Source organism: Carcharhinus amblyrhynchos, chromosome 4, assembly GCF_965287045.1.
Source record: "Carcharhinus amblyrhynchos chromosome 4, sCarAmb.v2.hapA, whole genome shotgun sequence".
NCBI lineage: Eukaryota > Metazoa > Chordata > Chondrichthyes > Carcharhiniformes > Carcharhinidae > Carcharhinus > Carcharhinus amblyrhynchos.
Window position 1 is genome coordinate 105,535,386 of NC_137327.1, and position 15,668 is coordinate 105,551,053.

The 15,668-nt window shown below is 43.1% G+C and overlaps 1 protein-coding gene across 1 annotated transcript in view; it reads left to right on the forward strand.

The window, feature by feature from the left end:
* Window positions 1-273: 273 nt before the first annotated feature.
* pcdh11 (protocadherin 11) overlaps window positions 274-15,668 on the forward strand; it is a 633,690-nt gene continuing 618,295 nt past the window's right edge. Inside the window, exon 1 of the mRNA XM_080187718.1 lies at window positions 274-3,212. Coding sequence (XP_080043844.1) covers window positions 558-3,212 — 2,655 coding nt within the window. The 5' untranslated portion in view covers window positions 274-557. The remainder of the gene's footprint in view (window positions 3,213-15,668) is intronic.

The window sequence follows — 15,668 nt, forward strand, 5'->3', positions numbered from 1 at the left end:
CTCCTGTTTGCAGAAGTTGCTGCTTTTTTTAAAATTTTTATTTTGGGGAGGGGGTGAGATTGATTTGTGGAGGAGCTGAGCTGCGGTGTTGCTGGAAAAGGGGAGAGAGGGAGAGAGAGAGATCGCTGCCGCCGCCACCACCACTGCTGCTGCTGCTGATGGAGAGGCGAGGAGGGCTGGATGTGTGGCGAGGCGCCTCCGCCGCCGCCGCCCGCTACCTGCTGCTGGGGCTGCTGGCGCTGCGAGCCGGGGCCGGCGGGCAGGAGCGCGACTACACCCTGCGGGAGGAGCTGCCCGACAACGTGCTGGTGGCCAACCTGGTGCGGGACCTCAACCTGACGGCGGCGGCGGCGGCCGGGCTGCCGCTCACCTTCAAGCTGGTGTCCAAGACCGGGGACGCCCCGCTGCTGCGGGTGGAGGGCGGCAGCGGCGAGCTCTACACCACCCCGCACCGCATCGACCGCGAGAAACTCTGCGCCAACGTCTACAGCGACAGCCGCTGCTTCTACGAGGTGGAGGTGGCCGTGCTGCCCAACGAGGTCTTCCAGCTGGTCAAGATGCGCTTCCTCATCGAGGATGTCAACGACAACGCGCCCCTCTTCCCCTCGGCCGTCATCAACATCTCCATCCCGGAGAACACCGCCGTCAACTCCCGCTACTCCATCCCCTCCGCCCTGGACCCCGACGTGGGCATCAATGGCATCCAGCACTACGAGCTGCTCAAGGGGCAGAGCGTCTTCGGGCTGGACATCATCGAGACCCCCGAGGGGGACAAGTGGCCGCAGCTGATTGTCCAGCAGAACCTGGACCGCGAGCAGAAGGACACCTACGTGATGAAGATCAAGGTGGAGGACGGGGGCTTGCCCCCCAGGTCCAGCACCGCCATCCTCCAGATTACCGTCACCGACGTCAACGACAACCGGCCCGTCTTCAAGGAGGGCGAGGTGGACGTCCACATCCCCGAGGACGCGCCGACGGGCACCTCGGTCATCCAGCTGCACGCCACCGACGCCGACCTGGGCTCCAACGCCGTGGTCCGCTTCTCCTTCAGCAACCAGGTGTCGGCGCTGGCCAGGCGCCTCTTCGCCGTTGACGCCGCCACCGGCCTGATCACCGTCAGGCAGCCGCTGGACCGCGAGGAGTTCCCGGTCCACAAGCTGACCATCTTGGCCAGCGACGGCAGCTCAACCCCGTCCAGAGCTGTGGTCACCGTCAACATCACCGATGTCAATGACAATGTGCCAACCATCGACACCAGGTACATCATTAACCCCGTAAATGGCACCGTCTTGCTGTCCGAAAACGTACCACTTAATACCAAAATCGCACTGATAACAGTCACAGATGAGGATGCAGATTTAAATGGGAAAGTTACCTGCTTCACTGATCACGATGTGCCATATCGTTTGAAACCTGTGTTTGAAAGCCAGTTCTTGTTAGAGACTGCAGCCTTGCTGGACTATGAGAGCACTAAAGAATATACTATTAAGATAGTGGCTTCTGATGCAGGCAAACCACCGTTAAATCAATCAGCCACTGTGGTGATTAAACTGAAGGACGAGAATGATAACGCTCCTGTTTTTAATCAGCCTGTAATTGGCCTGTCAATCCCTGAAAATAACACCCCTGGTACACAGTTAACAAAAATCAGTGCCACGGACGCAGACAGTGGGAAAAATGCAGAGATCACTTACCTCCTGGGTCCCAATGCCCCATCCATCTTCAGTGTAGATCGGAGAACTGGCATTCTGTCAGCCATGAGGAGATTAGACCGTGAGAAGCAAGACCGCTATGTCTTTACAGTACTGGCCAGGGATGGAGGAAGGCCTTCCATTCAGAGCAATGCTACTGTGGTTGTGACTGTGTTGGATCAAAATGACAACAGCCCTTCCTTCACACACAGTGAGTACAACTTCTACGTGCCTGAAAACTTACCCATGTATGGGACAGTTGGACTTATCACAGTTACAGATGCAGATGCTGGAGGTAATGCGGCCGTTAGCCTGTCCATCTTGAATGACAAAGGTTACTTTATAATTGACCCCACCAGTGGTGTTATCAAGCCCAATATTACATTTGACAGGGAGCAGCAAAGTTCCTACACGTTTCAAGTCATGGCTGTGGATGGAGGTAGGCCTCAACGGTCTTCAGTGGCCAGGGTGACTATAAATGTCGTTGATGTAAATGACAACAGTCCAGTGTTTGTGTACCCTCCATCTAACTTCTCATATGAATTGGTCTCTACTTCCGCTAACCCTGGCTCCGTGGTGGGGAAAGTTTTTGCAATTGACAATGACACAGGGATGAACGCAGAGCTTCGCTACAGCATTGTCAGTGGGAACTCCAGAGGACTGTTTGCCATTGATCCAATGACTGGCAATATCACTTTGCAAGAAAAGGTGACTACATCAGACCATGGTTTGTATAGACTCGTGGTGAAGGTCATCGACTTGGGACAGCCTGAATCCTTGCATGCCATGGCACTCGTGCATTTGTTTCTGAACGAAACCATCAATAATTTCACCTATGTCCAAGAGCTGGTGCGGAAGAGCATGGAGACTCCTTTGGACAAGAATGTTGGGGACAGTCAAATGACTCCACAGACCAATGACTATATTAAGATTGTTATTGCCATCATAGCTGGGACTATGACTGTCATCCTTGTCATTTTTGTGACTGCTTTGGTGCGCTGTCGCCACACACCAAGGCACAAAACTGTGCAGAAGGGGAAACAGAGTGGGGAATGGGTTTCTCCCAATCAGGAAAACAGACAGATTAAGAAAAAGAAACGAAAGAAGAAGAGGTCTCCAAAGAACCTTCTTCTAAATTTTGTCACCATTGAGGAGTCCAAACCCGACGACCCGGCCCACGAACACATCAATGGCACTTTGGACCTTCCGGTGGAACTGGAGGATCAGACTATGGGGAAGTACAACTGGGGCAAAACGCCTACCACTTTTAAACCAGATAGTCCCGATCTAGGAAAGCACTACAAGTCGGCCTCCCCACAGCCCTCCTTTCAAATCAAGCCAGAGACTCCGGTGCCAGTGAAGAAACACCATGTCATCCAAGAGTTACCGCTGGATAACACATTTGTGGTGGGCTGCGACTCCCTGTCCAAGTGTTCTTCGAGCAGCTCTGACCCCTACAGCGTATCAGAGTGCAGCTGTCAGGGAGGCTTCAAGACTGCAGGGCCAATCCACACCAGACAGGTAATGCAGAGATTCTAACTGGCCCTCACACAGAGATCTTGTCTTGAAGATTAAAAGCCTTGAATGGTCATGCATGGCTGAGGCATTGAAATGTAAACAGCTTGTGATTCATCAATGTTGGAGAGAGAAATTAGAATGAAGTGGCATTTAGCTGGTGGTGATTTGCTGAGTTGTTGTTTCAACAATATTGTCTCTAGGTGGCACTGTAGTACTTCCTGGGTGTACAGAAAGCTGCAGCAGTTGTGAAAAGTACTGTGGAGTAGCAAGCACAGGAATCCTGAGATGCGTAGTGCAGGTGCAGTGTGAGGCTGTACAAAATCGATCTTTTGGTTTCTGTTCAGAGACGTTGGCACCAGCAGTAAGGAAGGGAGGAACAGACCACACATTACACAGCAAAACAGTATCCCATTATACTGAAGAACAAAGACAGCAATATATTTTTTAAAAAAAACTTGTAATAAAACTGCTGTGAATCAACCATTGCCTTTCTGTTTAAATGAACATGCTTTTGTCAGGAATGTTCTGTAATTTCTAAATCTGGAGGTCTCCGGGGAGGAGGGGAAAAGAAGTGCTTCTCAATTCCGTTCCGTAGAATCAGTGAAATTCTCAAGCTGTCAAACCTCGGAATGTCAGAAACACAACAGCATGATTATTCAAGTTTTGATACACCTAATGTGACTTCTGTATCATCGCGCATGCTGGAGTCTGGCTGCCTAAATTAATTGTCTATTTTTAAAGTGTTGAACAGGCACGTTGAATTACATAGGCAGCAGGCATACCACATATCGTCTGTGTCTTAAGAAATTGGTATTGAGTTTACAGAGCCAGCCCCCTGAGTCACAGTTGAAAAATATGCCCTCGTTTTTCTCGTGCCAACCCTTCTAATGCTTTTAACGCAACCACATATTTGTGAAAAATAGGAGACTGGGGGTAAATACAAATCCTTGTAGCAAAATGAGGCAGTTAAAAATGAAGAGAAAACGGATATGCACCAAAATTATCTTGAGGACTGAGGGGAAAGAACGATGGTGATACAGGTGTTTTCAAAAGCATGTTGATTGACAGATGTGTTGTGGGAGGATGTACTTGCAAACCTTAATGGCAACAAAAGTCCTCAAAATGATATGCAAATGTTTCAAATGAAATGGGTGGCAGAACAGTGTGTACTATTGAACATTGTAATGTCTGTTTTAATGTAGCTCTCTGAATCTCCATTATTCTACTGTGCTGCGTTCCTTTGAGACCTGTTTAACCCTGGTAGGCAAACGGAACCGTAGCTGGAGCCAAACCGCTACCGGCTTTGCTGCTCAGTTAATTATTCAACTGCTTGGAGGACAATTGCATGTACTGTTTGTCTCAAGTATTTTCCCTGTGAGTAGATTTTGTTTTTGTCTAGCATTTTAGGTCAGTAATCTGTGTTATCAATCACACACAAAAAAACGGAGAGAGACCAATAAGATAGGGTTAGTTCACCGAGCAACTTAAAGCTCAAATTCACAGAAGCATTTAGCTCCAGGAATTGCGTTTCACTGATTTTTTGGAGCCTATTCATCCATCAATATGCTTGTTTCCTGGTGTGAATAAACATTTCACTGGGTCCTGTGGCTCTATTCAATCCATACAAATTTTAAACGGCCTCCCTCCCCCATTCTGAGCTGTTTTGCTAAGTTGTTGGGATTCCAGACCCTCTATGTATTAAACCACTAGGAGTCAGTAGTTCTACCTTCTTGAAGTATTAGATTGTGGTTTTCCTGAGGATTGGCTGAGCAGTAAACAAGGCTGTAACCTGATTTTGCAGAACGTGCAATTGAACTGGTGCAGACACTCAGTCATTGCTCAGCTGTGGGCATCTGACAGTATGCCCACTAAAATGACACATGGTTGTCTAGAAAATGCCTCTTTTTTTTATATAGTGTAGGTTAAGCTTTCCACAGTTGTAGAGAATATATTCTATTGATGATGTTTTTGGGGGGGTTTGTGTGGAAGGGGGAGGGGAGAGCTTCCCAGATGTTTTGTTCTGGCATTTCCTTAAATTGATGCCCTGTCTTTGTTTTTGTGGTAGAGAGCACTAAAGATACGTGTGCACTTTAATATTAAGAATGCCATACATATTTAATCAAGTCTGTGAAAATGTTGTATTTTTACCTTTCCAAAAATGTTTGTTTGACTTCTTTGAACACGTTTATTGAACTATACCTCCTACTTAACACAGTGAAGCAGAAACTAGGCTGTAATTAAAGATAAAAGGTGTGATTTAATAATGATAAACCTGTGGCCCTTCTCACCTTTGGTAACTATGGTCATGTCATTGTTGATGGTGCTCTTTTAAGATCCATTTGCGGCTACTGGCTTGTGTGAAGTCTTATTGTTACTATATTTACAGTTAATACTGGACATGCGTTTTGTTGCATTTCAAGTAAACTGTTTTTCTTTTGAATCTTCACAACAGATTTGAAAATGATAGGTGAGAGCAGCAGCACAGACTTGTTGTACAATTCCTACTTAATAATCCCATGGTTAAGCCCTGAATGCCATTTGCAGCTTCCATGGATTACTTCTTTCTGTGGTATTCCATACAGATCTACAATACTGTAGATGCTTTATCTGTAACAGTAAATCAAAGAAGCAGAACACATGCAATAAATCAAATAGAGCAGAAAGGTATATGGATTCCACAAGAAATGTTCTTTCAGAGCTGGCAAACATATTTGCTCAGGTCATTTGTTTTTGTTTACAGAAATGTTATGTTTTTAAAATTTATATTATACAAGAAGTACAGTGTTGAAGTAGTCAGAACAGAGTGACCGATTCCCATTTTGGTTATCTCATTTTGGCCATTCAAATTGTCCGAAGAGGGAACCAATCCTATTATTAAACTGAAATACACTAGACAGTGCTTGTTCGTTTTGAAAGAAGCTGTTCAGTATGGGCTAATGTTCATCCTTGATATTGCAACATGTTGTCATGCAAATTAATTGACTCGAGTGGAACTTTATTGTTACAAACTCACCGGTCTTCAAAGAAAATCCCTGCCTAACTCAGTCAGTTCCCATCAATGCTCTTCACATACTTGGTAGTTTAGTCTTCAGCCTGTGCCAGTGTGTGTGTTTTGAAGGAGAGGTTACACAAAATGGGTGCTGGAATTGATCTTATTGCCTCTGGACTGAGAATGGGGACAATTGACTTGGTTTGATTTGGTATTTATGATTCCAAGAAGCAAGTGTACACCTGTGCACTTCAGTTAAAGGCGGTTAGGCCTAGCTCTGACGATCTGTTGAAGACCTTTGTCACCACACATGAGGAGAGGTCACCTTTTTTGGCAAAGAGCTCAAGGGTGACAGTTGTGTGTGGAACGCACAGCTTTGCATGATCCAGCCTTCGCAGTAGAGAGCACAATACATTTTTTAAAAAATTTGCATCTTAAAAATATTGGTCACATCGATGACAGCCACAAATGAGGCGTAGCCAGACTGCTCGGCTGGTCTGAGTTTGTAACAATAAGGTTTGACTGCGTACTTGCAATGTTATGTGAAATGTGCAACATTCAATTTGCGCGCTTGTGTATGTTGATTTTATTATTCTTGTGATTTCAATGAAGCAATTTGCAGTTGTACCTATTAAAAGCAATAGTTAAATTGAAGAATTTAATCCAATAAGAGTAAGTGCAATGTAGTGTAAAACCGCTCCATTTCAATCTTAGTGGTGGACGTACCATTTCTTTCATTTGAATTAAAATTCATTTTGGAATTTATACATTTTCTGTACTTTTGGTATGGCCTGTGTACTTCATTTTGTATATTTTAGACGCATTTAATGTCTTTTGTGCAAAACCCATTTCCTCATTAAACTTTTTTTGCATTATACTAACACATGAGCAGAATCTTTGGTGTTTCAAATCTAAGGTCATTGGGAGTGTTGTGTTTTAGTTCTTCAAATCAGCTCATTTTCTACTCTTCTCCATGGCAGTTCTCTCTTTTCTCTGGAATATAAATATTGTTGAGAATAGGATTTTGGGAGCATCAGTTAGTCTGTGAAACTTTACTCAAACAACCACTGTTTGCACAGACCTTGACAGTGAGTACCAGTCAGATATTCAACTGCAGTGCATTACATCAGTGCCCATTTCTATCTTCACTTGATATCCATACAAATGCACTGTCACCACTAGTTGTTGCATGTCACTGAGGAGCATATGGACTCGGAATGATTGTTATCCTGCATAACCCGAGGAAACAGCTAATTGTAATACTAATGGAGGGTAGCTAACTCAGCACAGGATACATTTTAGACACTGGATGAACTCATTGAGCCTTTATTGGAGCTGTTTTTAAATTGATATGTAGGAAGAATCCAGGGACTCTCAGGCATTGTATACAAGGGAAAGACTTGGATTTTTACTCATTTTTTTTGTCCATGTGTGATGGACTAGTTCATGGTATTTATTTCCTGTACTTGCTGAACCACCATTCAACAGCTCTCATTACTTTGCCCATGGAGCCTGCGTAAGTAGGAGACCCCAGATACGAGCTATCACTCTATATGTGGGGGCAGGTGGCAGATATCAATAATTTTAAAACAACAGCACACATGCACTTTCCAGCTTAGGAATAATGGTTAAGAACACTGGTCTATTTTGTGCCTGTCCTTTTATCTTAGGGAAATGTTTGCCAATTGTACAACCAGCTATCTCTGTAAAGAGCAGCAGTCGAACCAGGAATTCATCTTGGCTGAATTCCATTCTGGGAAGACCATGGATCAAAGGATCTTCTGCTTGATTTCTAATTGGGTGGAACAACAACTAATACTTAACACGCTGACTGTAGCAAAAAGACCAAGGGCATTTCAGAGAAACGTCCTCAACATCAGCCACATTAGGAGATACAAAGGCAAATAGGACAGGTTTGAGGCATTGTCTTAAAAGAGGGATGAAGTTTAGGGAGTGAATTTAGAGCTAGGGCTCTGGTAGCTAAGGACACAGCTGCCACTGGTGAATTGATTGAAATTGGAGACATTCAAAAAACTAAAATTGGAGGAGCTCAAATGTCTTTGGAGGGTTGTAGGGCTGGAGACGATTCCAGAATTCTGGAAGTGGAAGGACATAAGCATTTGAATACAAAAGATGAGTATTTTAAAGTTTGAGGTGTTGCTGAATTGGGGGCCAGCGGGCTCAGGGGTAATGGGTAAATTGGGCTTGAGGCAAGTAAAGACATGATCAGCAGAGTTTCAGACATCTCTGGTTTACAGAGTGTAGAATTTGGGAAGGTGGCCAGATTTATGAATTGTCGATTCCAAAGATAAGGAAAACATGGGCCTGGATTCTCCAGTATTCTGTGCCCCACTGCCAAACCTCCATTCACCTCAGCAGGACTGGAGGAATCCCAGTCGTGGATGAAGTTGGAGAATTCTGGCCATGGATAAGTGTTTCAACAGAAGATGAGTTGAGACAGGGTGGAGTTAGATGATACAGAGGTGGAAAAATAAAGCATTAGTGATGGTGCGGTTATATGGTGAGATGCTCATCTGAACTCTTAAGGTACTTTTCTACTAAATCAATGCTGTTGACAACAGCAGTGCAGATTTCCCTTTTAAACAAGAAAGACCAAGTTGGAAATGGCGGCATGGGTTATTTAAAGTTAGGAACTGGTTCAAGAGAGTTGCTTCATGTGAGTCAATCTAGGAAACCAGTGGAACAGCAGAAACTCACAGCCCAATCTAAATGTAAAAAGTATGTTCATCTAAAATCTTCCTCCAGATGTAAGTGTAGAAGTGGCTTTGTTTGCAGATGCAACTGAGCATAGTAAGATTATGCAGAAGGAATAGGTTTACACCATCACTTGAACATTTTCCTCTCTTTATGGAGAAAACCAGATCAAAGTAGATGTAAGTTTATAAATGCTCACCTTCACTATTATAAGATGAACACATTTCAATCCATGCGTCAGTTGTGTTTCACAAAAGAACCTACTCTTTTCAGTGAGAATGGAGTTATCTGTAATGACCAATCAGAACAATTGAATAAAACTATCAGGTATTACTTTCTCTTGCTAACTGAACTTGGGCTGCACGTTTTCGAGGTGAACTAATGGTTTCTGAAAACTGCAATTATAGTTTTTCTCTTGCCTGTTTGACTTACGAGAATTATACTTAGCAAATAACCTGTAAATATCCAGCTTTTCAAAAAGTGAAACTTTCTCCCCAAATTCAGTTGTTCTGTCCTGTATCCAAGACTGGTGCCAGTATATTTTGAAGTACTGAGTTACTTGGATTCTCTTGAATACTCCACCATTAAAAATAATGACAGCACTTCAGAAGTTATTTATTGTCCGTGAAGAGCTTTGAAACATCCTCAAGAGGCAGTAAGGGGTTATATCAAAGTCAGTCACAGTGGTCAGCACTGCTGCCTCACAGCACTGGGGACCTGGGTTTGATTCACAGCTTGGGTCACTGTCTGTGTGGAGTTTGCATGTTCTTCTCTTGCCTGCGTGGGTTTCCTCCAGATGCTCCGTTTTTTTTCTCACAATACAAAAGATACACTGGTTCGATGCATTGGCCATGCTAAATTCTCCCTCAGTGTACCTGGATAGGTGCCGGAGTGTGGCGACTAAGGGATTTTCGAAGTAACTTCATTGCAGTGTTAACATAAGCTTACTTGTGACACTAATAAATAAACTTTAAGTAATTGCCGGGGCTGAATATTAAGTGGGGTTAGAATGTTGATTTAAGTTGAAAAATTGCTCAAGATTCCTATATTTGGATTTCACCATAGCACTAATGTGTCATCTGATCCAAATTGTTGGCCTTTTTGTAGATGGATTGTAATGCCCGATTATGTTTGTAATTTTACAATCTCTTTTTAATTTGTTTCCATGTTCGTGGTGGAGGGATCTGTCCAATATTCGGGGGAAAAGGAACACACAAGTAGTCAACACCCATGGAATGTTAAGAATAACATTAATAATCCAAAAAACCATGTAATGAATTGCAATGCTATATTGGAAGCAGCTAGTCAGTTCCATCTAAAGGTCTGCGCCCGTTCCTGGACACCGACGGTTCAACTTTCTTTCTAATGACTGCAGCAAGTCATTTTTCAATGCAACAAAAGGCAAAGAATTACCCAATAGGATCAAAAGTTGGCAATGAAAGAAAAATAATGAATAAACTCTTCTAATGACCTTGGAACAACCCAACATGCCTCACAGTCAATGAAGTACTAGTGAAATGTTGTTGCTGTTGCAATATGGAAAGGATAACTAGTTTGCACAAAGCAAACTCCAACAAACAGTTATAAACTAAATGGCCAGATAATCTGTGTTCAGTATGTTAGTTGAGGTATAAAGGTTGGCCAGGACACTGGGGAAAACATCCCTATTTGGAGAGTGGCATGGGTATTTTTACGTCAGATTGGGTCTTGTTTAATATCCCACTAGGGAATAAAAGTATAACTGGGGAAATAAGAACACTGGTCTGAAGCGTTCTTGTGGATCTCAAATGGATCATCAGTCAAAAAAGGAAATAAGAATACTGATCTGAATTGTTTTTCCTCTGGGACAATGCAGCACTCTATAAGCACAAAAGAGAATGAAATAATGATCAGGATTAAGTGAAATAATACATTTGCATGGTGTGACATTTTCTTTTTAGTGCCACCAGCAACAACCAGAATCTGGCAGTCTTGCTGGATTCACAATGACCGGCTGCCAGCAAGATATGTCAAATAATGGTCCTCCCAACCACCAGCCTTAGTGAGTTCTTTATTTGTTATTGTCGCTGGTTGGGCCAGCATTTTTTGCCTAGCCACGTGGGTCTGGAGTCATATGTAGGCCAGCTAAGTTCAGGACAACAGATTTACTTCCTTAAAGGATATTAGAGAACCAGCTGGATTTTTTAAACAATGGTTTCATGGCCATCATTAGACTTTTAATTCCAAACTTTAGTTGGATTCGAGTTCCACCATCTGCCGTGGGATTTGAACCTGATCTCCCGGAACACTACCGTAGGTCTCTGGATTACTAGTCTAGTGACAATGCCACTACACCACTGCCTCTGCTTGGTCAATAAGTTTACTCTAGATTTCCAACTGCAGCACACTACTCTATTAGGGATCTAACTAAGCACAATATAAAAGCAGCTGAAAAGAGGGTGGTTGAAAAGAACTGCTTATTGCAGAAACAGTCCTCCAATGTAACTAACCACTCAATTAAAAATTAGTGCTGTCAAATTCACCCTGTGGATTGAGTTACATCCGTTCATTAATTAATATTCAGTTTATTCAGTGTGCAGTTCCACACATAGAGGAAACCCTTGAATAACATTTCTTGTTTTGTCTTCCTTTCCCCTGCTGACTCATGTTAGTTTCATGGTTCCTTGGAGATGAGTCATCACTAGCATTGCATCCAATTTGCCTAAACTGTGTAGGCAGAGTATTAACTATGGGCTGCATAGCCGACTAACCCCAAATCCTATTTCAACCCTATTTTAGTACACATATTTACCAGTAAGTTCACTGGATAGAGTTCAGGAACAGGAATCCTGGTAGAATTTCCCCTTTCAAGCCTGGCAGCTAATTGTAGCTGCAACTGCCAACTCCGCTGAGATCTGCAAACTCTACTCTGGCCCAAAATCCTAGATCGTTCTGGAGTGAAGAATTTCTCCAGGTGGCACAAAAGCAGTTCTTGCCCCCGTCACATACAATGGCTTAGTCATACATCATCCATATCAACTTGGCAACTGAAGTGACATGCCATGTTTACTGGCGGCAGTTGTTGGATTTGAAGTAGTTTGTATGAAATGAGGTTGGGCAGTTAATGGTAACTTGCTACAAGGCAAACTTTCATTAAAAATCTTGGAATTTTACAGACCCATTCTGAGACATGCCAGCGAGTGTCATTTGTCTTTCTCATAATCTTATGAGTTACAGTTGCCGGGGTTGAAGACATCTCAAAATTGTGTGAGATTTCTCCATTGACCATTCAACACAACTGGTCAGTTACGTTAGTTGGGTTAACACTCCCATTAAAATAGACGAATGGTTAATGAGTGCATTAAATGTTTGCCTACTAATGTTACTTGCAATGATTTGTAGACGAATATGACTTTGGGATGTGAATGCAATTTAGGCTAATGCTTGAGACGAGAAAACTGACAAGCTGGATAAGTTTTTGCTGGAGGCGATGTGTAAAACTAGGCTTGTTAATTCCCTTTATATGAATCTGGCAATGGAATGAACTGCAGCACAAACTTGGCAGCCTAAAGCTTGGAAATTGCAGGTGCCAATCTCAAACCAGCATGAAAATATGCTGCTTCAGGGTTAGTATTCATGCCAGTATGGATTTAGACACACTGTATGATAGCCTCCGAGTTCATTGCCAGACTATTGTATTTTCCGTCAGATATCACCACATGCAACATGCAATGACGTTTGTCTCTTTAGAGTTGACCATATGTGTTGCAGTGCTTCCTAATGTGCAGTGCAATGTAAAACAGGCAATCAGACTTCAGTGTCAGGTTCATGGTGAAACTTGCATTTTGGCCTTTGAACCACCCATGAAGTGATTGTGCTTAAACCTGTACATTTTGCATGAAGTCCGTGAAATTAGTAATGTTCCTTAAATGTCCTTCAAAATCAAACGATTAGTCTGATTTAAGTTCTCCTGTATCTTTTTAATTTTTGTTGTAAGCAGCTATAACCATTAGCTGTTCGGTAAGTAATGTGATTCTTCCTATAAATTCACTTAAGACGGTAAATTCCAGCCAATACATTTCTAGGAATGGATGGCTCTCTGCCATCCCTTCTGTGTACCGGATTCTGGAGAAGCATGAAAACCAGACCTTCAGAATCGATGCTACCCTAATAGTTACTTATTAATTATTAACCAAAAATTGCTGCATGGGACAAATCATTGCAGCTTTGCTCTGCTCTGGTCCCAGTTATGCTGGTCAGAACATAACTGTTATAGACATTGGGTGAAATCTTCCTGGTTCTGTAGAGTTGGATTTGAGAGGTGTAACCAAAGGACAAGCCATGTAAGTGGACAGAAATCTCAGTGCAACCAAAATTTTCAGACAGACAGGAGAGTTCTGTGACCGAGACAAAATTGCACCAGAGCCCTGGATTTGGAACTCATACCCCCCCCCCCCCCCCACCCCCCATTTCTGACCAAAGCTATTTTCATCAGAGAAATGCTTAGGTGAGTGTGAGGGATGTGTTAGTGGTAGGAGGAGGTGATTCTCATATATGTGAAACCCAAGCCCCGCAGGGCCATTTGAACTTAGTGCGGAGTTCAAACAGACTCCATTTGTCCATTTCTGCTGGAATAAGGTTTATTTTTCAGTGTATGGTTTAAGGTTATTCAGAGTAAACATAAATGTGTGAACAAGATGGATGTGTTCTGTGGAACTATCAAGCTAATAAGTTATTTAAATCCCCTACTCTATAAATGTTGGGGGGTAACCAGCATGCTGTAACTCTGGTGCTTACAATTTTAATGGTTGTTTGTTGACATAAGCCTGCAAGCTATCATTATAGTGTTATTGCCACTTGGCTGACTCCACAATCTATCATTATCACAGCGAGTATCCTGTAAATTCACAGTTTGATAGTTCCAATTGTTATAAAGGGATTACCTGCCCTTGATGTAGGGTTATGAATCCATGCATTTTTGCTTTATAAGGGATTAAATACTTGAAGGGATTTACAGGTATTGAATGGGATTATGAGAGTGTTTTGCAATGTAGTGAAATCTGTAATAGATACTTAGTATTTTATTTTATTTCTCCTCAACATGGCTCTTGAGGTCTTCCTATGTTGGATGCTGAGTGAGTTATGCCATGATGTTGGACTGGTATAAGCACAGTAAGAAGACTCACAACACCAGGTTAAAGTCCAACCGATTTATTTGGTAGCACAAGCTTTCGGAGCCTCAAGCTCCTTCTTCAGGTGAGTGAGGAGTTGTTCACAAACAGCGTAAAAAGACACAAACTCAATTTACAAGATAATGGTTGGAATGTGAGTCTTTACAGGTAATCAATTCTTAAAGATACAGACAATGTGAGGGGAGAGAGGGTTAAGAACAGGTTAAAGAGATGTGTATTATCTCCAGCCAGGACAGTTAGTGAGATTTTACAAGCCCAGGCAAGTCGTGGGAGTTACAGATAGTGTGGCATGAACCCAAGATCCTGGTTGAGGCCATCCTCATGTGTGTGGAACTAGGCTTTCAGTTTCTGCTCAGCGATTCTGCGTTGTCGTATGTTGTGAAGGCCGTCTTGGAGAACGCTTACCCGAAGATCAGAGGCCGAATGCCCGTAACTGCTGAAGTGTTCCCCAATTGGAAGGGAACACTCCTGCCTGGTGAATGTTGAGCGGTGTTCATTCATTTGTTTTCGTAGCGTCTGCATAGTCTCCCCAATGTACCACGCCTCGGGACATCCTGCAGGAAAGGAGATGGCTGGAGACAATACACATCTCTGTAACCTGTGCTTAACCCTCTCTCCACTCACATTGCCTGTACCTTTAAGACTTGATTACCTGTAAAGACTCACATTATCTTGTAAATTGAGTTTGTGTCTTTATATGCCCTGTTTGTGAACACAAGTCCACTCACCTGAAAAAGGAGCTTGAGACTCCAAAAGCTAATGCTGCCAAATAAACCTGTTGGACTTTAACCTGGTGTTGTGAGACTTCTTACTGAATTATTGCCAACCAGGGAGGGTGTAAGGGCAAATAATGGTCAGCTAGAGGCATTGGCTTGAGTTAGTGCTAAATTGGCATAGGTGCTATAAGATACCATGGGGTGGGTAGCAGGGCATAGGTTGCCATGGATGGTGGAGGGGCAAAGAGGGATATAAAGAGTCATGGATGGGGCATGGAGAATATACAGGGAAGTCCTCTTTCATTCCAAGTAAGGAGTCCCAGAGTACCGAGTTGTCCTTTCAAACAGCCCTTGTGACTTTCTCCACACTATCTCCAGCGGTGATGAACCTGACTCCAGTGCACTTGGCCCCTCAGAACAAACAGCCCACAGTTCAGTGCTGATTCCCCTGACTTGGGGTTGTGAAGTCAGGTATGAAAATTCGATCCAATGTGTCTATGTGTACTAATAAATGTCCATTGATATGAACCCTTTGAATATTTCAGTAACTGTTTCCTGAAGCAAGGTGCGTGTAAAGTTATGTCAAGCAAAATATAAAACTATGTAAAATGATAGTACACTTTGTGAAATATGCTGTTCACAAAATGTAAAATGTCAAAAATATAAAGGGAATATTCTTTGATTGTATTGGCCAGATATAAAAGTGGTGAATAGTTGGGTCTCACAAATCAAAAGCCCATTCTCCCAGTGTTGAGCTATTTGATCTCAGCCAACAAAGCAGCAATAATTGGCCTCTGTGTTCCTGAGCTAGAGAGAGGTAACTTGAGCAGAATTGTCACTCCCGCTGTTAGCCAGTGTCTTCCTTTGA